General features: G+C 33.5%; 1 protein-coding gene across 1 annotated transcript in view; it reads left to right on the forward strand.

The window, feature by feature from the left end:
* GABA-B-R2 (gamma-aminobutyric acid type B receptor subunit 2) overlaps positions 1 to 5,129 on the forward strand; it is a 95,549-nt gene extending 90,420 nt beyond the window's left edge. The window contains exons 16-18 of the mRNA XM_072524169.1: positions 1,429 to 1,683; positions 3,135 to 3,391; positions 4,570 to 5,129. Coding sequence (XP_072380270.1) covers positions 1,429 to 1,683; positions 3,135 to 3,391; positions 4,570 to 4,949 — 892 coding nt within the window. The 3' untranslated portion in view covers positions 4,950 to 5,129. The remainder of the gene's footprint in view (positions 1 to 1,428; positions 1,684 to 3,134; positions 3,392 to 4,569) is intronic.
* Positions 5,130 to 22,899: the final 17,770 nt, after the last annotated feature.

A 22,899-nucleotide genomic window follows, 5' to 3' on the forward strand; every position in this document is an offset into this window, starting at 1 on the left:
CAAGTGGGAGGAGCTTACAATGCTATTGAGATACAAAATTGTCCCAGGCTTAACCGGCCCAACCTCAGCTAGATAGTAGTTAGCTAGTAGTTACAGCTACTGTGTTGATAAATTATTATTTCCCTGGTCTAGTGTGTGTGGCGATTCAACGAAGAAATAGGTTCATTCATTTTACTTAATAGATTTTAAAACAACTCATATTTGTGTGTTTGTTTTGTTTTTATAATACAACGTTTAGTTGTGTTACTTCTTTGTTTCGCTGGACATAGAATGATATCTCGTGCCTATTATAAAAAGAACTATATGCCTGAAAATATCAAAAATCAACAACTTGTTTGCATGATTGCATCAAATTTAATTTATGTTTTACTAATAATATATTTAAAAAATAGCAAATGTTAACACACTAATACTCACACAAGTTGTCAGATCATACAGGGGAGCAAATGATGATTCGGACCACATATTAGTAATAGCAAAATTAAAAATGAAAATTATAAGAGCCGAAGCTTAACGCTTTATAAAACATAGTTTTATTGACAGCTACCGAATTATTACACTATAGTTGTTGTTGAGGTAAAAATTTATAATCGACTGCATCCCGAACTAGTCCCGAAGCTATATTTAAAATCTCACTAAAATGCTAAGATTCATCAAATAAGTGTATTGCCCTCTGCATAGAACAAAAACCTTTGACTTTTGAAAGCTGGTAAATATAATTTGATCCGAGGAAATGATTGCAGGTATTTCCTCAATAAAATATTGGGCAATAGTTTGCAGGAAGTTGAACAAACTGTAAATAAGCTACTAATCGATATGTTTCCTTATTATACACGGTGAAACTATACAAATTCACTTCAAATAACACCATCATCAACCACAAGTGTATACACAATCAAATCATCAGATCGAAAGGTCTTGTTCCAAAATAACTAATTCAGATTTTTATTTAGTCATTTTGCTCCCCAACGTCATAAAATTTTGCAAAAATTTTTAAACAAATACAATCATATCAAATGCAAATATTAAAAACTGTTAGTAAAGCATATATTTATCATAGAAAATTTGAATCTAAGGTTTTACGACAAATATTTAAAACTCCTTTATTCTGTATCAACGGACATTGAGAAGATTTTCGAATTTACACTGATAATTTGTTCATCAACATAGGTCTAAACCGTAACATACCATAGGTCTTACCAAGACTTTACAATGGAATTGTCAATCTTTACGGACTAAGTCTTAGTCTTCAGTAATTGTGGCTTAGACTCGATCAAATCGATGCTGATTTTTGTCTAAGTAGAAAAATGTCCTAAATATAATATTAGTATTATTAATATACAAACCAATATATTGTGCGTGGTCTCTACTACCTTAGCTTTTAAATTTTACTGTAATTCGATACTTAAGGTATCTGTATTTTCACAGGAAGAAGAAAATCATAGGAGAGTCTCCCAAACGTGCAAAATCCCCTGTTCCTATACTTCAGGAACCTCAACCTGAACCTCAAAAGCATCTAAATGGTACCGTTAAACAAAACAACGAGACCTCAGAATTGGATAGCAATTACAACACAGTTAAGGAGATTACTAAACCGGAATATGATAAACCGCCTGATTACCAACCAGTGGAATATCCTAAGGAAGAATATGTGAGGACTAAAACTCCTACGCACGAAAGAAGGTAAGATTTATCTTTGCTTGACTTTACTAGATTTATATCATAGATTATATGAACATAATATCAAGTGGTCTCATAAATAAATAGTATTGTAACAAACTGCGGCCCCTACGATTGGACGCCTATGGATTGCACGATGAACTAATCGTCAAAAACCGAGCTTGCAAAATGCGAGTTGTTTTTAAGTTGTTTAATATACACAGAACGATATCAATTACAACAGTGGCGAACCCAGGGGGGGGTTTGGGGGTAACCCCCTAACCCCCCCCCCAGGACCCTATTCCGACACTGTTACTAACACATTTTAAGGACTCAAAATGGAGGTAACATCATAAAAAAAAATTCGGTGACCAACCAAACCCCCCCCCCCCCGCAGAGGCAAATTCTAGGTGCGCTACTGAATTACAATTTAGTTATTATCAAATTATAGTTTAGAGAAGTTGTCGTTTGACTAACAATAAATGTACATCTATTTGTCCATCGTTATGATTTTCTTGTGAAACCCTAAAATCCCTGAGAAATATTCCCTAAAATCCCTAAGTACATGCTAAAATTTGGCTCCCAAATATCTAAATGTGTGAGTATAGTATCAAGTTTATTTTCTAAATTTAATTATTTTTAGTAAAAATGCTACTTTAAAATTATGTCACTTGATCTCCTATCCATTTAAAATTGCAAGAGTAACGTCTACCTTCGCTAGAGGTTTAATCTTGAGGGCTAAAATGTTCATTGTCTCCCTCTTAAAAACAAAAAAATCGGTTGCCTGTAAAGTCGGTTTTACGGGCGAAGATTTTACGTGACAACGTCTTTTTCTCGGTAGAATATTTATTGATATGAATATTATTAAATTGCACAATAGGAACAAGGAATTGAATGAAAATAAGAATTGCACAAATTTTAACTATAGAAATATATTTTGTTTACTAAAACATTGTACATGTAAACTTAAACTTAACTAATTTCTATTTGAGTGATTTTGTTGAGGATAGGACGATGATAGGAGAAATATGAAATGACACAGCTGACGATACTTTAACCACACGTGTGAACTTGTATTATGACGCTTTCTCGGTTTTCCAACGCCAAGAACGCTCGAGAAAGACAGAGACACAAGCACGCACCGATTCAACGCGCCTAATTCTCTAGTGCTGCGCGCGCAGCGGACCGATCATGTTTGAGTGAAAGAGAGACGCAAGGCATTCGCCGGTCCGGCGGGCCTCTCTCTCGTTCGGTGACTCATCGTAACAGACGTGAGCGGGCGTTACACTTTTTCATGAGTGACTCCGAGCCACAACCTAATTTAAGACGTTGTCACGTCAAAATCAATCTGTATTTCTGATTTTTCATATTATTTACGCGAATTAAGACATTATATTTGATGTTTAGTATTTCACCATGTGAAATACTTAAACATCAAATATAATGTATTTCACACAATTTCATTAATATTTCAGATCGTCGAGATGCTACGACTCAGAAACCATGACAATAACACGAAGAAAGTCTAGTCTAAAAGCCGAAACTGTCGTTGAACAAGAAGAAAGAATGTGCCACAAAACTGCCGTCCCCAGTAACCGAACAACTCCCAAGAAAAAACCTGAATACGGTACTCACGTAGTAAGTAAAAGCGAACTCTGGGACACTGGCAGCCAACACAGGTGCATGAAAAGCCATCAGAAAAATAGCAGAGTTAGTATATCCCAAGAAGAAGGTAAGTACACAGAAAAAATCATATTCACATATATATATATATATATATATATATATATATATATATATATATATACAGGGTGATATTTCATTTCAATTGAATACAATTAAAATTAATTTAAAATAAATTAAAACCATCGCTTCGTACGTAGACGATAAGAAAGCTATGCTTTGGCTCCTCGGTCGCTCCCAGAGTACCACATCTCGTTTTTGGCTAAATTAACTGTTTAAATTTACTCTCAGCTGCCTCTTAACAGTAATTGAACCATCGAGCAAAAAGACAAAAGAGAGAATGTAAAGGTAGTGGGGGCAAAAATATTGTTAGACAGAAAGTGCCATCTTGAAAGGCCACATTAAACAAAGAAAGAAAAAATCTTTCCTTGTTTAAGAAATCAAATTTAGTTGGGTTATGTTATTGTTTATCTTAACTGTCACATGAAAGATTATTTGTATTTTCTATTGAAGTTTTTTAACAATTGTTTCACATTTTAGACTATAATTGTTATTATTTAATTAAAACTTTATTGTGTTCTAGTGTTAAAAAAAGTATTTTAAGTGTATTATGTATTAATATTATGTAATATTAATATTATGTACTATAACAAATAAATAGATAAATTAGAACCCCTACACCACTGTATGATTATTGTGAAATGTCATGAAATTTAAATTTGGCGCATTCGCATTTCCGGATATGTCCGCCATCAGAGGCCACTTTTCTGGTCTCCTTTTCATAACGATTAGATTCCCTCTTTTGTCTTTTTGCTTGATGAATTGAACCGAGGACGACAATATTATTGAACAATCTTCTTTAAATCTGGTAAATTTTGTGGTCGATCGGTAAACTTTTGATTTTAAGAAATCCCATAGGAAAAAATTAAGTTATGTAAGATATAAATATCTTGGGGGGAGGATCCAATATCAGGAGTTTTGCTAATACAATGTTCCATGTAAACAGAAAAAAGGATTTGGTCAATAAAGCGTGGATTTTAATTAGATAAATCTTGAATTATTTCGCAAAACTGCATTCGGCGATCTGAATCATCCTCATTGATGTCCTGGAGCAAGAGTTTTTCTAAGCCTGTCTAATTTTTTCGAAGTGTCTACTGTTCTGAGGATTAATATATAACACTGTTCATATGTTTTTTGTTCATATAGTTAATTTATTATACTTTTCAGACGATCCTCACATGCACCGAACAGTTTCCGAACGAAATCGCCATTCTTCGCAAAGAGAAAAACGCGACAAATCACCTGCCAAAAAACAACAAGAGCAACAGCAACTGCCTACGAATATTTGCAATCAGCAGTGTAACAAGTTGGGCTACTTCCAAAGTACCCCTAACGTGAATTCGCTGAAGAACGCTGCTCACACGCCTAAACGGGAAAAATCGATGTACAACGCCACTTCTGAAAGTGAACTATTAGACCGCGAAATTTTACCGATTTTCCAGAAATTGCTCACTGAACGCAATAAAAGCCAGCATAATATAGACATCTCTTTCGGCAGGTCGTGTCCGAACATTTCTATTAAGTGTGATATCGTCGAGTATTTGTAAAATTCTAAATGAACGTTTTAATAAAACAGACTTTAATCAATTGCACTTTAATAATGTATAGAATGCCAATACTGATTTCATACAAAAATTTTATACTCATTAGAAATAGATTATACTAATTTTGACGGTATTTAAGACTGACAATTTTAATTGGGGTTAAAAAAGCTTTGTTTGTATTACTCTCGCAAACATACTTAAATGATTATAACTAAATTCAAAGATTATTATATTTAAAATTGACGAAACGTCGAAAATAAACTTATTTTAAAATGAAATTGTGGTTTATTCCCAATAAAAATAGTAATTAAGCTTATATCTAAGAACAAATGGTAAAAATCCGAGGATTTGTTAGTTGTCGAAACCAAAGTTTAAATCATTGCCCAAATCTGTGCTTTCTACATATTTGTGTATGTAGTTATTTTTATAATATCCCTAGACAATATCATAGATTTGGAAAGTGGCAATTCTGAAGCATTCGCGCTAAGGAGTAATAAATGTCTAGCGGTTTTCTTTGGCATATCAAGAGCTTTCGATACAGCCTGGCATGACTATTATAATAGGTCGGATCGGATAGCCAAGCGGGCTGGGCGGCTGGCTTCTCCTTCGCTTCACTGCGAGAGATGTCAGTTCAATCCCCAGCTCGGTGTACAGAAAACAAAAAGGCTAACGCAGAAGTTTAAAATTCTAAATGAATCTGCGGCTTAGTCTAGAATATGCTGGTATCTGATCGGCCTATGGTGGAGCAGTACGGCAAGAGATAAGGGCTTGCGGCTTGGTGATACTCCTCCATAGATCCCTACCGGAAGGGCGTGTGCCGCCTAAATACCGGGTATATATATATATATATATATATATATATATATATATATATATATATGACTATTATAATAAATTACATAGTTGGAATATCCAAGGTCACTGCCTCTTCTTTATTAAAAACTTCCTTCAGAATAGAGCTTTCAGGGTTAGGACAAACAACACATCAGGTATTATGTATTCAGAAAGTGGCATTTTTCCAGGCTCGGTTATAAGTCCTACCCTCTTCATAGTGAATGAATGTGTTATGTTCATGAAAAACTCCCTAACAAGAAATGTAAGTTGGTATGACGCTGAAGGACGGCTGTCACTCGTGGATTCATAAAAAGATCACGTTTGTATACTTTTCCGAAATAAAATATTTTTACATTATTACATTACGTTTTTACAATATTAATGAGGTGATTAATTACAATTACGTCTTTCAAATACGAAAGACACTACAATTCTACAATTGGCGACGAGGATAAAGGATTAACATGCCAAACATCACGAATCCAACTTACGAAAGTTATAATCCGTTAAAGTGATCGTACTCGTAAAATACCGCCATGTTAAAGTGGAGAGGAGAATTGCGGAGCTTGTTTTTTTTTAGAATGGAACTTCAAATTGAAGATTGAAGAAATTGAAAGAATTTAAGAACTAGTCTACTTTCACCTCCCTGAAAACTTGGAAAATCACTGAAAATATAATAATAAATTGTTTCCATAAAAAACTTGAAATTTATAATATCAATTATAAATTAATACTCCAAATTTGTTTATTTAAATTACAATTTAAAACAACTTATTTTTTAAGAAGTTTTTTCACTCTCTGAACAAATGATTTTAAAACGAATCTTTTTGTACTTAAGGAACTTAATAATAGGAACCGAGATATTGCAAATTTTTCAGCATGCTCCAATTTTTAAGCTCTATTCTAAAAGAAGGAGCTCGGACAGGTGATATTTTACGAGTACCGTCCCTTTAAAGGGTTATAACTTTTTAATCCTTCTCGTAATATGCCATCTATAAAATATATCATAAAGTTTAGATCTTAGTTTATAATCTGTTCAATTTTCAGCTCCCAAAGTTAATAAAAAATGGAAATATGATTTTAAGAAAAAAAATTGCCATCTCGATTATTATTAGTCATAGAACCCTCTTTTTTTTAATATTGTGTTATTTCACCATCTTTTCAGTGAGCCTGCTTACAAGCGCGTAATGTAAAAAAATCAAAGTTATTATAAATATTTATAAGCTAAAAAGTCAGATCTTTTTCAAATGGGTTTTTAATAATTATAAAAAAAAAATTGCATTTTTTATATATCTTAAAATTGAAGCCTCCAAGAATCTATTCCTCCTATGCCTCTTAGAATTTTCAAAATCCTGTATAAGATTTTTCAACTTTTTTTTTTCTTTATTAGCCTATTTTATTATTTTCACCTTGGATACATCTAATCTGATTGAAGCCTTTTGCTTTCTTTATCAGGTCATCTATTCTCTACCTTCTTTCATAATGTTTTTCCAAGTATTTCCAAGTATTCAGTGCCGGATTTAGTTCATGGACCGCCGGGGGGCTAAGTCATACTATACCGCCACTGAAAGAGAAAGAAATCACGTTATCCTCTGAAAGGGGTAGAGAAAATAAAAATGAGAAAGTGATGGCAAGATCTTCATAAGCTTTTGCTCTAGATTTCAGATTATTTGCTAAATAATCAATTGTTTTATACAGAACTTGAATTCTAATCTTATTTTGCGGTGTAAGGATCTCTTTTGTATCTGCTTCGTCAAACTGTAATTTTCTTTTGCGACTTCTAATTTCTTTGCTGTATTCCGTTTGTTGTGATAAGAGCTGTCCCTTTTGTTCAAATAAATTATATTTATCATGAAGAGACTCGTAAAAATGTTGTAATGAGCTATACAAAGACGAACATATATGTAAGTCCATATTTGCGCTTTGTAAATATTTACTCGCTAGGTCAGTTCTTTCCAGTATTTCGAACCAAAAGGCAACATAAATACCAAATTCTAACGTAGCCATTTTTCGTGTAAATTGTTTGCTTGACAGCCAACTGGCATCTTCTTGTCGTCATTAGAGGATAACTCTAAAAGTGCTTGCTTTATATCTTGATAGCATAAATTAAGAGCTTTTAATGTATTAAATCGTCTTGACCATCGAGTCACATTATCTCTTTTTGGAACAAATGTTGTATGGCCACAATTTTTGAATAGATCAGAAGTTGAAGCTGAGAAAATCAAATTTCTTCAGCAACAAAAAAAAAGTACTTTCCATAGTGCATTCATTCTGTTGCATAATCAAATTTAGTGGAAGCACATGGTACGTATTTTGCCTAACTATTCCTAGATTTTATTCGGGCTTGAAGACCGCTATAAACGCCAGACATGTTATTCGCATTGTCATCTGCAGTCATCGATATTTATATTCAGGTCGGACAAAATTTTTACAATGCTAGCCGAAGATATGGAAATATCTTTGGCTTTGTGGCCAGTTTTGTCTAAAAACTGTATGAATCTCTCGACAGGTGTTTCGGTGTCCGAGAAATACCTAATAATGAATGTCAGTACGTGTTATATTAGGTGTAGAGTTAACACTGATTGAATAATATTTGCCACAATGAATTTGTTCTACAATTTCTTCTAATATGTGGTTCGAAAGCACCTGCAAACATTAAAAAAAAATCGTTTTTGATAAATAAAATACTGAACTACAGCCTTTTGAAGCATATTTTCTTTTAAACGAGGATCATATTCCGCCAACAACTCTAGTTATCCAAGGTAGTTGCCACTGCTAGTAGAACCAAAATTTTCGGTTCCTCTAAAAGGTAGTCCCCTACTAGCTACGAATTTTATGACAATAACGACTCTTTGTAATATGTTTCGCCAATATGTGGTCTCATATTTAATCTGTTGCCACAGAGAATCATCGATCTTCCTCATACTCAATGAATTTCTTGAAATAAAATTTTTAAGATGTTCTAAATGAACGACTGACCTTTCGTGACTGTCACATTTTTCTTTAGCCTTTTTTCAGTCGTCAAATCCAGTAAAAAAGGAAAAAGTACAATTTCCACTTGAAAAGAGTCGACAATATAAGCAAAATAAAGAGCCTGTACTTTTGGAATAAACTAACCACTCACGCCGAATTTTTTCACCATTCTTTAAAACTTTATAGAATAATGATTTAGTGCAGTACCTGTTTTGTTTCCCTATTTTTCTTTTGAAGATTCAAAGAGTTAAGATCCTGTGTTTTGAATTCTTTCAGCACTTCGTCTACACAATTTGGACAGAATTTTGGATCTTGTAAATCAACTTAACACCACTTTCGACTAGAATTTGACGTTCAGGAGAACTCTTTTCAGGATGTAAAAATTTTTAGATTTGGTAAAAAAAAGCTGAATCTTGGTTTTTTTTTAATACTACATTTAATTTTTGCTGTTTATCTAACTTTTGTCGTTTCCAAAATGCACCTCCTTCCTTTCCGCTCATTTTTTCGAAACGTCACGAAAACACTTCACTAATAAATAAGTAAAATTTGAGACTAGTCTCGAAAACTGCGCTAACACGAAACACGACTGAGCACTGACGCCATGGCGTGTTGGAGCCGGACACGCTGCCGTCAGGCGCAGTGGCGCTAGCCGATTTCCCGGACACATGAAACGAGTTTTTGTGCGACCTGCTACTGCAGGCACGGATCTTATCGGTAACGAGTCGAAGTTTTATTACCATGATATTTCAGAAAATCAACGCCATAAATTTGAAATATCCACATATAGAATTAAAACGTACTGGGAGCGACGTACCGCCTCTCAAAATTTACCGCCGGGGGCTAATAGTCCCATAGCCCCCCCTTAATCCGGCACTGCAAGTATTTCAATAGTAGTATCTCTAATAATACTGGTTATCTTATTCCAAATTGTATTATGACTTCCTTTCATGTTCCAATATATTTTTTCTGCTATTTTTGCCTTGAATAGACCTTCTTTCTCACCGTTTAACATAACATTTTAAATTGTTTCACATTTTTCATAATCATTAATCTTTGATTTTACAATCAATAGTTTTACCATTTTTACAACATATTCTAACTCTCAGCATTAATTTTGAATTGGTCAGCCTTAAATAGCTGTCAAAATTAGACAAAAAACATGTATCGTATTAGAAAACGGCTGTTTATATTATTATGTCAATTAGTGATAATTCTTTGAAGTAATACTCGAAACTGGACATTTCTTATACAGATATTTCAAAAATGTATGTAGAATAAAAATGTACAAATTATTTAGATAGCATAGGATTTTATAATGTGCTTGAATTGTTTATCTAAATGTGTTAACAGTTATTGATTTTTTTTATATGATTATACATGCAGATATGGAAGAATTCTGAATTGAAGAATAAGTGTTAATAATGCGTCAAAATCCATACGGAATGCATCAGTTGCTAACCATATTTGTTATAATATATTCTTTTTTTTTTTCTCCTTCAGAGCAATGTTTTAATTGTCATAATGCTATTTAATTTTATCTTTTATTCATTGTTGTCATTTTTTTTTGTTTCTGGAGAGTTTTTCCTTTACAGTTTTTTGAAGATTAGGGTAGTTTTTATTCTGAATCTGAAATTCTGGGGATACTTTGAGGATGCGGTATTTATAATGATTTAAAAAGCAGAAAAATCTATACAACACAACAAATCCGCACACCTATGTTTCGTAGAGGTAGAAAAGTCTTCGACCATGGTACAATGAACACAAGGTATGATATGTTACAAAATCGGTTCGCTTCGCGCATGACGTATTCAAGACGCAAGGTTTAGGAACACGAGAAGCAATAGTAGCAACACAGGTGCTGGTCCAAAATTGTTACGATCAGAAGAGGGATGTGTTCCTATGCTTTTTAGATTACTAAAAAGCGTTTGATCGTGTCCAACACCACAAGTTAATGCAGATCCTCAAGAAAGTTGATATAGACCGAAAAGACATAAGATGCATTGAAAACTTGTACTGGCATCAAACGGCACAGTTAAAAATAGACAATTCTATATCCAAACCCATACATATAAGAAGGGGCGTTCGACAGGGATGTGTGCTTTCCCCTCTTTTATTTAACATTTATTCGGAAGCCATATTTCAAGAGTCTTTGGAGGATGTAGAGATGGGAATCAAAGTGAATGGAGTATTGATCAACAACATACGATATGCTGATGATGGTGTCTTAATTTGTGACAACATAGTCGATCTTCAACAACTTGTCACTATAATCGGAGAATACAGTAAGCGAATGGGATTTGAGATTAATACCAAAAAAACCAAATATATATAAAAATGTTACTTGTACATAAAAGTACCTACTGTAATTTCTTAGTTATTCGTTAAGAAACTCTTCTACTGAATATGGTCTTTCAGATGATAGCATCATTTTCAAAATGATCACCTGTATATGACGAATTCTTACTACCAGGCAAAGAATCTGATTTAGTTGCAATTGGGACAAAGCTAACCTTCTCGCCTAACTTTAAAATATTATCGCAGCGGCGGCTCGTGGCCTAAAAAAGTGGTGAAGATGAGGAAAGCTTGCCGGAGCCAAAAGAAGTTTTGGTACCTACTTCGCGCCCAAATCTCATTAAAAATTCGTTAAAAAAATGTATAGAGTTTAGGGCCCTAATAACTTGAAAACAGTTTTTTTAGGGCACTTATACTAGATACGATTCGTTCTGCTTGCCTGGGGTATTTTAGTTCTGAACCTTGACATTTCGTTGAGGGTTTTTTGGCGATTAAAACACCACGCCTGCTAAAACGGGTTGGTGAGTTTCGATTCAGCCGCCCACTCTGAGTCAGATGCTGATTGTAGCCGACCACTCTGAATCAGACGCAGATGTTTAAAATACTGGTTGGTCGACCATGTAAAAGAACATCCCTCTTATCTTCATTTTTCCAATGCCTAAACGGAGTCTCTAATATATTACACACCAAGTCATTAGTTTAGCCACCATTTAATATAGTCATCTGCAGGTCATCATGCAGAGTAGAGTCGATGGCAAAAAGGGAATAGGTAGAAAGTGGAAATCATGGCTGCGAAATATTCGAGACTGGACAAACATGACTGTAGACGAATTATTCCACGTTGCAAAAGTATGAGAAACTGTTAGAAATGTGGTCGCCAACCTCCGTTAATGGAGACGGCATAGGAAGAAGAAGAAGAAGTCATTAATTGGATTCATGTCCGTCTAAAATTATTTTTGTCCAAACGAAATCCACGAGAACACTTTATATCCGAAATCTGAAATAAACCACAGAGAAATGTATTAATAAAGTGCACTAAACAAATAAAATTAATACTGTGACTAAACTAAACTAATAAACACTATACTATACACTATACTATATAAAAAATATCTATATAATAGACTAAATTTCAAAATATTGTCGCTGAGAGAAATTTCCGAAAAATAGGAATACCAAATACACATCCAACAGTGGGTGAAGACGGATAATATATTTTTAGATGGAACTGCACTTACCAGTTTTTTCAGCTATCACTAAGGATAGGCTGACGTCACGTTACCATGGCAACCGTGAACGCTTATGCAGATGGATTTCGCATTTCAAAAATGACATTCACTCACCTATTCCTGAATCCTACACGGCTAGTGACACAGATCATGACTTGACCGTCAAGTACGTACCGCTAATAAAGCTAGTTGTCTTTTTTAATTTTTAGATTAATTAAAAGAGAATAAATAATTAATTTCAGAATTTAGATATAATAATGTTGCTTTCATTTTTTATTTATTTGTCTCAATTTAATTATATTTTTTTGGTGAACCTCACCTTCACCTACTTCACCTGGCCAGCCGCCGCTGTATTATCGCAGGCTCTTTTGGGATTTAGATTTGAATCTGTTAACATCTTCTGTATCATAGAAATACTCAAACTCTTTTTATGCATATCACAAGAGTCATGTTCTACAATACTATCTTCAGAAGATTTAATTAATGGAACTAGTTCTCTTGTTGTATTCATTGTAACGTGGGTTCGAGCGTTCTTGATTACGTCACACACCTGGGTCAGCTGTCAAATGTCATGCGCAATATCATACCTTGAGTTCATTGTTCATTGTACCATGGTCTTCGACAGAGTCATGTATCATTACGATAAATCTAATATACAGTTAGCAGTCTTGAATATTATAAAACTATTAAAAAACATAATGTGCAAACAAAATTAGGATAAGCGTACTAACGCTAAGAAATATCACAGTAAAGGGAGAATACAACAGATAAATTAATTTCTACAACCGATAACATCAATTGGTTTAATGAAATGAAAACTGGTAACTAAAAAGAAGAATAAGTCTTACATGAGAATAATAAACAGAAGAACTAGTAGCAAGCTTGAAGAAAATCGAGTAAAAAGTAGAGAGACTAAACAAAAACATCACCATCATCATTAGTCGCTATTCTGTTCGGTTTCTGACAACGTGTTCCACTTAATCTAAATCTAAAGTTGACAACATCTAACCACCTAATTCGTTGTCGGCCTCTGCTTCTTTTTTCTATAGTATTCCTGTCGTTAGCTTTTTAGCAATCATGTTGTCAGGCATTCGTATTATGTGTCCGGTCCATCTAAATTACTGTGTTTTAATGAATCTGGTTCAATAAAGAGTTGGTATAATTCAAAATTAAATCTTTTGCGCCACTGCCCTTGATCGTTTATAGCTTCAAATATTTTGCGCAGTATCTTACGTTCGAATATTCCCAGAAGTATTTCATCCTTCTCCGTTAGAGTCCAAGTTTCCGCTCCGTATGTGAAGACCGGCCTCAGCGGTATTTTGTATATAATAATTTTAGTTTTTCTTTGGATATTTCTTAAGTGGAATTGTTTTTGGAGTCCGTAGTATTTCCTATTTGTAAGGTTTATTTGTCTTTTAATTTCTTCGCTTGTTTTATCGGTAGTAGTCACTAGCGAGCCAAGGTAATTGAAGCTGCCAACAAGTTCAAAGATATGACTTCCAAATGCTGTTTCCCGTTCTTCATTTGATATAGGATCCTGACTAACCAACATGTACTGTCCTGTTTTGTGTTCGTTGATGACTAGACCGACCTGTTTCGCCGCCAATTCTATCACGCCTTGAGACCATTCACAGGCCATCGTCTCATTTTGCAAGAAAGAAATAAAAGTTTATCCAGTGCGTGTACCAGGGCGTCAAAACCATTCTTGTAGAGCTCATTACAAATTTGAACAGTTCCTGGTGCTTTATTATTTTTAAGCTTTTTAATCGCTTGAGCAACCTCTTCAGTGGTAGGTGGTCTTTCGTTTGGGTTGAATCGATTCCATTCATTTCGATCTGCTACGGTGTTATCTGCCTCTTCGATATAATGGCTGTTAAATTTCTTCATCCTTACAGCTCCCTATTCTTGGCTTAAACTCTACTCATTTTGTTTATATTTTTGTAGAACGTTTGAGTTTCGTTTTGATTTCTTAGCCATTCTATGTTTTTTAAATGATTTTCTTCAAATAGCTTTTTTTCTTCTATGTAATCTTTTTCCTTCCCTTCTTAGTATCCGGTATTCCTTCTTTGCTCTTCTTGTGCAATTAGCATGATTGTCTTTAGGTATGCTCTATTTTTGTTATGTGTTGCTTCTTGGCACTCCTCGTCAAACCATTCATTTTGTCTAACTGGTTTGGTTTTCCCCAATATTTCCGATGCCTTCTCAGTTATTATATTTCAACATTTTGTCCGCAATTCCTCCAACAAAATTAGGGTAAACGTGCTAACGCTACGAAATATCACAGAAAAGAAATAACACAATAGATACATTAAAAATCTACTTGAAAATTTTTTTACACATAAAAGGGCATTCATGCTTTCAAATAAAATTCGAACCATTGAAATCCGTTTAATAGGAGAGCCTAAGGAATTTTTTTAATAAATGTACAATTTTTAAGTTAATAAACAAAAAAAATAACTTCAATTTTAAACTGCATTACAATATTTTAATAAAAGTCTTAGATTACAATAGATTTTACAAGTATATCTTGTAGAATTATTTAATTCCACATTTTTTGTATTTACCACAAAAAATTTTGTATAACACAAAAAAAATTATATGTGCGTATAAATAGTTTTAAAAATTACTTAATAAATAATCAATCCGGGATTTATTAAATTATTTTTTTATTTAACGGAGCAACTTTTAGAATACGCCATTTTGAAGTTTTTTTTTATGTTATATAAGACAAAATTTTGGAATTTTATTTCAGATATTTATCTTTTTAATATTCAAAAAATTCAATTTTTCTCATCTAATTGGTAATAACTAAAAAATAACACCGAAATCAAACCCCTTTTTCACATTTAACACTTTTTTTTTTATTATATTCAAAGTTTAGGCTAACTGCAACGAATTCTCACTGCCAATTGTTATAAAAAAAAATTATTAGTAAACGTGATAGATAATACAAGGAAGTTATAATGATTATTTTGTGTCAAATTTATGTATCGATGTTTTTTTAATATTTCCTATGCACATATGTTGTGTTTCTCTCTATCAAGGTTCCTAATTTTATTGCCTTCTAAGGTACTTTTATAAAATAGAGGTGACTGTGTAAAATAAATCATTTAGATTTTATGATTTTACTCTTATATATACCTAGATACTTATACTCGATTTGGAAATGATTGATAGCAAAGTTTTTATGACAGGTGTTTACAACGGTCTTCATATAGAACTATTCAAAGAGGAATTATTCTTTCCCCCCTCGTATCTTTTGAACGGTTATTGTTATAATTGTGGAATTTGGAGGGAGGTAATAAACAGACGTAGGCTTCTCAACTAGTCATAACAGGTGACATAATGGATAGTGGAAGTGTGACGTCAAAACTGTCAATTACTTTCCAAACAAAAGTTGAAATGCCCAATCTCGAGACTTTTTAAATTCTATAAAGTTAACATTTTGCTTCCTCTGCTGCTTTTTTTAAGTATAGTGTTTTTTACGATAATACCATCATAATTCAGTGTTCTATTTCTATGAAATATAGTTTAAAAGTTTAAATTAAAGACATTCTAACCTTACTTTATTGATAAATGCGTTTTATTGCTATTTTTATAAAACAACATGCTTTATTATTTACACAACCTTGTAAAATTGTTGTAGTAACTATTAGAAAACTTAGATATTGCAAAAAGCGGAAAGATTCTGTAAACAAAATAAAAAAATAACAAAAAATACAAATTATCCACACTAAACAAGGTTTGTTTGGAAAGTGAAACTGACAGATGTCAATAAAATCTACGTCATCACTTCCACGGTCCATAGTGACAGATGACCTTACAGCGCCACTGTGACAGATAATTTTAAATGGGTCCTTATAGTTTGGAAGGTATTGAAAATACCTATTCAGTCATAAAAAATTTTTGTTAAAATCCTTTATAAAAGGTATATAAATTTTATAAAGGATTTTAACAAAAAATTTTTGTGATACATGATATACAGCCAGCTACAGGAACTTAGTTTCCTTGTGGATTACACTATTCAGTCATAATAATTTTGTTTGAGTTTAAGCTCATTTTGATGAATAAAAATAAATACTAAAATTGTAGCTTCCCATTTAATTATTAAATATTTAACAACCAGTTCTTATAGTAATTGTTCAAAATGTGCTCCATCTACTTTCTGACAGTAATGAATCCTATTTCTAAACTCTAGTCGTACTCGTTCAAATGTGTTGGGGGAAATTGCCCTACATTCTTCAACAATTCGTTGTTTCAAAATGTCAATATTATCGGGTGCTGTAGCGTAAACTTTATATTTGAAGTATCCCCACAGAAAAAAATGTAATGGTGTGAGGTCTGGTGACCGAGCTGGCCATTCTATCGTATCTCGTCGTCCAATCCATCCAGCACGATATTCCTCATCTAGGTAACGTCTTACTGCATCATAATGGTGTGCAGGAGCACCATCTTGTTGAAACGCTGTTTCCAAATTGCCAAGTTGTTATCCTCCAGAATTTCAGGTATTAACGGTTCAATTGCATTTTGAAACATCTCCAGATACACTTCACCGGTTAAGTTAGTATTGAGAAAAACAGGCCCAACTATGTGGTTTCCCAAAATACCTGCCCAAACATTTATTTTTTTGGAAATTGAGTATGTGTTTCACGAAAGACGTGAGGATTTGTGTCAATCCAATACCTCACATTGTGTTTCTTAACATTTCCATTAAGAGAAAAAGTACTTTCGTCACTAAAACAAAAGGTTTGTATGTAATCGGGCTGTTGGTTAATTTTATTGGACATATTTTCACAGAATTCTAGTCTTCGGTCGGGGTCATCATCTAAAAGTTGGTGCACAATTTTTAATTTGTATGGATGAAATTTGTTTCCAGCCAACACTCGGTGTACTGTCTTTTGACTGATTCCATAGATATATGCATCTTGGGCTGTAGAAGAAGTAGGATTCACTAAAATTTTTGAAATTATGTCAATTTTTGTCATCACTAATTGTTGGTCGACCAGATCGTTTGACATCTTGAACACTACCTCTTTGTTTAAATTTCCGAAGAAGCTTCCTCAATTAAGCTCTCGATGTAGGGTTCATTGGGGTACCTCTCATTAAAAAGACGTTCCGCTGCATGGAAATTATTTCCACATTCACCAATTATTAACACAGCTGCTACTTTGTCGGCTACAGTACGTACCATTTTGCCTTTGTAAAAATGTAAACGTCTAGTTAAACAATAATTAAACTAAATATTAACTAAGAACAACTAACTAAAAACAACTTGACTAAACTAAGCAGAAACAGAAACTAAATATTCAGGTATAAACGCATTTGCAAACTAAAAATAACTAGAGAATTGACTAAACTAAGCAGAAACAGAAACTAAATATTGAGCTATAAACGCTTTTGCAAACTAAAAACAACTAGAGAATTGACAAACGTCAACTTTTTTTACAAATAACCATAGACGGACGTTAGAATTTTTATTAATTAAATGCCAAACTAGAATTTTTTCTAGAAACTACAATTTTAGTATTCATTTAATTTATTTATCACAATGAGCTTAAACTCAAATAAAACTAGTATGATTGAATAGGTGTTTCCAATACCTTTCAAATGAGGTAGCACTTGCCATAAGGTCCTATTTAAAATTATCTGTCAGAGTGGCGCTGTAAGGTCATCTGTCACTATTACTACGTCACTTGTTATAACTAGTTAAGAAGCCTACGTCTGTTTATTACCTCCCTCCAAATATTTCACTATTATAAATAAAACCGTTCAAAAGATACGAGGGGGAGAAATATAACTTGGCTGCTTCTTAACGATAATATTTTTTTACTTGAACAGATTACCTTATTAAAATTACTGCAACTTAATCTTTTAAATTCTTTATAAGTTTTACATAAATCAGTAATGATGTATGACATTACGTTAGAGATCAGCTGTATCATAAAAACTGTGCTCTCAATGATTTTCAAACGGTTTATAGTTTTCCAAATTATTTAGTTGTAATAGATATATTGCCATACATAATCGGTTTTTAATTAAATGCATTATAGGTATAAATATTTGAATATGTCGATTTATATCAGTGTAGAGTATAGAGATATCCAAACTGTCTACAAAAAACGTAATTTCTCTTAATTTTACCACAAATATATAGAATTTTGTTCCACTAGACAGATAAATAATAAAACTCACGATCAAGCGAAAGTACCTAAAGATTTCAATAATTTTTACTGTATTTCTTTGCTCAACCGTTTTATTCAGCTCTGTTTCTCCTACCAACCTCTATTTTGCGGGTTCCTTTTTACTTTTCATCATCTACTTTATCTCTAAACCATTTGGGGGACCTTCCCCTCTGTCTTTTTTTATGGCATGTCTATCTATGATTTCTATTTTGTATTATGATCTGTAATATCAGAGACGTGTATCTCTGCCCAATTTTGATTCTTCTTGTGTTATTCTTCTTTTTACTGATTTGTTTTTCTTTCTGTAGAAGTCCTACTATAGTTTTCTTTTCTTCCTCCTACCGGGACATTTGTGCTTCTTCCCCTAGAGTCTCTTTCAGCTACGAGCTTTCTGAACTCAGGACAATTTTCCGAGTCTGTTCTGTGGTCCTTGCTGCAGATTCCGCAATGTGACGTATTGTTACACTCCCTAGCGCTGTGCCATTCCTCTCAGCAGTTGAAAGTCCTTTCTTTGTATTTATCCCTGGTATGTCTAAAGTGCAGACAGGAGTAGCAGCGTATCAGTCGATAACTGAGTGCCTTTACTTTACAGCTCACCAATCCTATCTGGACCTTTCTCTGTCGCACTAGTGTGTCAGCCGCTGTTCTACTAGCTTTGCCTACTACCGTATCTCCCCCAAACCGTCCCTCTTTCCTATTGCAGATTTCAATTGATCCTCCTCCCTCTCTTGGTCCCACAGTGTTCGCCAACGCTCTTATGATTTCCCCATCTTCCAATGTTTTGTCAATGTCGTGTATTAGTACCAGCCTTTCCTGAACTTTCGAGTTAACATTCAGACCCCTTTTTGGACGCGATATGCATCGACAGTTCCGTGATTTTGTCTCTTGGTCCTATCAGCTCTAGACGGAGATCTCCTTGTGCTGTCTTTCTCTTTTTTTTATGTCAACCCTGCTGTTTTTTACGTTCACTTTCTATCTGCGTATCTTTTACCATGTCTGTGTACAACTTCTGGCCCCCTTTGATGATAACATTTTCATTTTCTGCCTGACTTCTTTTACCATGTCCGCTTACAACTTCTCGTCCCCTTTGATGATAATATTTCCTCTTTCTGTCCTTCTTCTGAAATTTGAAACTACCCGTGTAATTTCCACTTTAGTACTCTGTAGGCTATATTCCAGCACCTTTCTTAGTTCCACCCACGCCGTGTTTTCTCCTACTACGTAGTAGATATGTTGCTCCCTCTTTCCCTTGTTCCCTACCTCCTTTATGACCTCTACTAAATCCATGGCACTTTTCAAGCTGTTTGAGCCTCTTTGCTCGATCGAGATCGTATAAGTCGCATTTATAGTTTTTTGGCTACTTGCTCCCATCATTTCAGAGGTAAATAAATTTAGGACATAGTTTGTTTGATCCCTGCCTTGTTTTCTGACTAGTAGTTCCAATCATGTGTTATGTGCTCATTCTGCGATGTAGTTGTCTGCCAATTCACTTTTTCCTCTTTTATCCAGCGTAACTATCACATCTTTGTTTCCTGCTTGGAATTTCCCTTCTTTTTGCTGCTTTTGTTCTTTTAAAGCCATGCTCCGGTCATTCTTCGTCCACGTACTTCTTATATTCTCCTTTACTTATTACTCTCTCTAAGCAAGCAGTAATTTCTCCCTCCATTCTTTTTTTCCTCCTTTCCATATCCTTTTCTATATCTTCTATTTCTGCTTGGACACTCATGTCCCTTTTCTTAACTGTTTCCATTATGGGGATCTTCTCAGTTTTTTCTTCGTAGTTTTCCATTTTCGTCTGAAGTGCCTTTGATATATTTTGTACGGCCGTTATCGCAGTCTTAATTCCCTAGTCCTACTACAGCCCTAGAATAATAGCATACTTGATTAGGTGGAATATAACCAACCAGTCATAACTACGAGATTTGAGCTGAGCAGAACAACAACATGTCAATACTAATACATAATCACATAAAAAATAGGAAAGCTCCAGGATCTGGTAATCTAAACATTGAGTTACATCTAACATCTAACAGATGGATCAAATTAATAAATGCCTAGAAAGGAAAGATACACCTACAGAGTGAAAAATGCAGTTACTTCATCTTTATTCAAAAAAAGAAACATATGTGACTCTGTGACTGCAAAACTATCTTGAAATAAGTTTCATAAGTTTTGTAGTCATGCTGTGTATTGACACTCATGCTAGTCGGAATTTTTTTACTTAAACGTCTAATAGAGAAGAAATTTCAGAGGAAAGGAGCTATTAATCTTGTATTTGTGGTCTGCAGCAGCAGTTCTGAAGAGTTCTATTGTTGTTTTTCCACTGCACTGCTTTAAAAACGTGAGTCATCTCCCCGGCCACCTTTGTCCTGCCACTTTCCCTTGTATAACCAATCTCATTAACTCTGTTTTTCATTTCTTATTACGTGACCAAAGTAGCTCATTTTTCTTTCCTTCTTAGTGTTGAATATTTCTTTTTCATCTTTCTTAATGTGTCCGTGTTTTTTACGTGTTGTGTCCATGATACTTTCTACATTCTTCGATAACACCGCATATCAAAGCTGGCAAGTCTTTTTTCAGATGTGTCCGTAATTGTCTAGGCTTCAACTGCATATAACAGAGAATATGTAGCATCTCAATACTCTAGTTCTAATTTCTATGACCAGTTTTCCATTGCATAATACTCAATACGGCTTTCATCTTATTTAAAGTGCTACTGGCCATTTTTTTTTGTATATACCAGATGTTTCTTTCATTTTCCTGTATATATTAAAGCTGTCATGTTGTTATAGAAAAAATATTAGACGGAAATTCATGCAAACTTATTTCAAAACTTTAAATTTCATTTTTTTTCAAAAAAAATAGAGTTTTTGAAAATACAAGACCTAAGTAACCCAAGTGATTAATATCAACAGAGTTAATTGACATTAACAGACTACCTGACTACCATATGTTTATCCAGTGGCGCACCCAGGGGGGTTTCGGCCCCACAGAGCACTATTTTCCGACGGTGTTACTCATAAATTTTAAGGACTTAAAATGGAGGTAGTATAAAAAAATTTCGGTGCCCAACAAACCCTCCCCCACAATAAAATAATAAGTATGCCACTGTGTTTATCACAAGCTTAGTGGTCTGTCTGTATTTTAAAACTTTTTTGATTTTCAACCGTTTGCATAAGATATGGGAGATTTATTGGTTTAAACAATTTCCGATGTCTACATTTACTAAATTTTCTATAAAATAAATACCATTGAGCATTGTATGTCAGCTGTCATTTCAAGAAAATTATTACTCTACAGTTCTACACTGATGTGAAACGAAGTAGGTATAACATAATTATGATTTAAATGAAGAATATTTTAAAGAGATTTTTTAACTTTTTTATATTATTTTTAAACAATATTTGAAATCCACAGTATGATAGAGGTATTTAGATGACGTGTTTGCAATATAGCCATGAGGCTTTGATTAATTTGACAGTTTTTTGTGAACATAAATGATGTAGAATTTGTCAGAAACCTTCTTTATCTCGGTTTGTGATTTTATATTGGTTTAGTTAGTCAATTTTCACTCGTTTTGTTTAGATATATGTTGTTTCTGTACTTTGTTCTGTATTCTTCCATTTTCTCGTGGATTGAGTAGAACATTTATAGCAGAACTAGAAACCCTTGCAACTAAAGAAAAAAAGCAGAACACAAAAAGTCTTATAGGTACACCATTCAGTTTACAAATGATCAGGTAGTTTTTGCGAAATAACACCAATAAATGTTGTATACAATAAACAAACAGAGAAATTCACAAAATGAAGCTTAGAGATACAGAAAAGTTAATACAGAAAAGTATGGAACAATGAATGTAGAGTCCTATGGAAATATTAGTTAATATTTCGTAATCTTTAAAGAGATATCAAAGGAAAAACAAAGATCCTGTTCCCGTTGTAATAAATAAACAATTGATTCCTTCTCTGAGATCCCGTCTTTCAATTGCCTCGTTCATTTCGTTCCTTCATCCATGATCTTTGTGGTCACTTCGTGATACTTTTCATACGGAGAGTTTTCTTTTCTTCGATGTATGCTTTAGTTTTGCTATGTAGTAATAATAAATGGTAGATGGATCAAATAAACATTTCAAAAGAATGTTTTACAAAACATGTACATTTTATAAAATTCCCTACTCTAGACAAAATTGCTAATTAATTGAATAATAGAGATTATGTCCTAAAATACATAGTGACTTGACAAATGACAGTACCTATTTTAAACAACACAGTAATACAAAAGTAAGAAAACGCAATTCTTCTTATTCTTGAAACATCAATATCTTAACAAGTTTCTTCGTTTATTGTTTCCTTGTGAAGTGTTATTTGTTTTTCAATTTCTCACAAAGCTTCTAACGCAGCTTCTTTTATGCTGAAGATTTTTATAAAAATTAATTCTGTTTTT

Source organism: Diabrotica undecimpunctata, chromosome 3 (genome assembly GCF_040954645.1).
Source record: "Diabrotica undecimpunctata isolate CICGRU chromosome 3, icDiaUnde3, whole genome shotgun sequence".
NCBI lineage: Eukaryota > Metazoa > Arthropoda > Insecta > Coleoptera > Chrysomelidae > Diabrotica > Diabrotica undecimpunctata.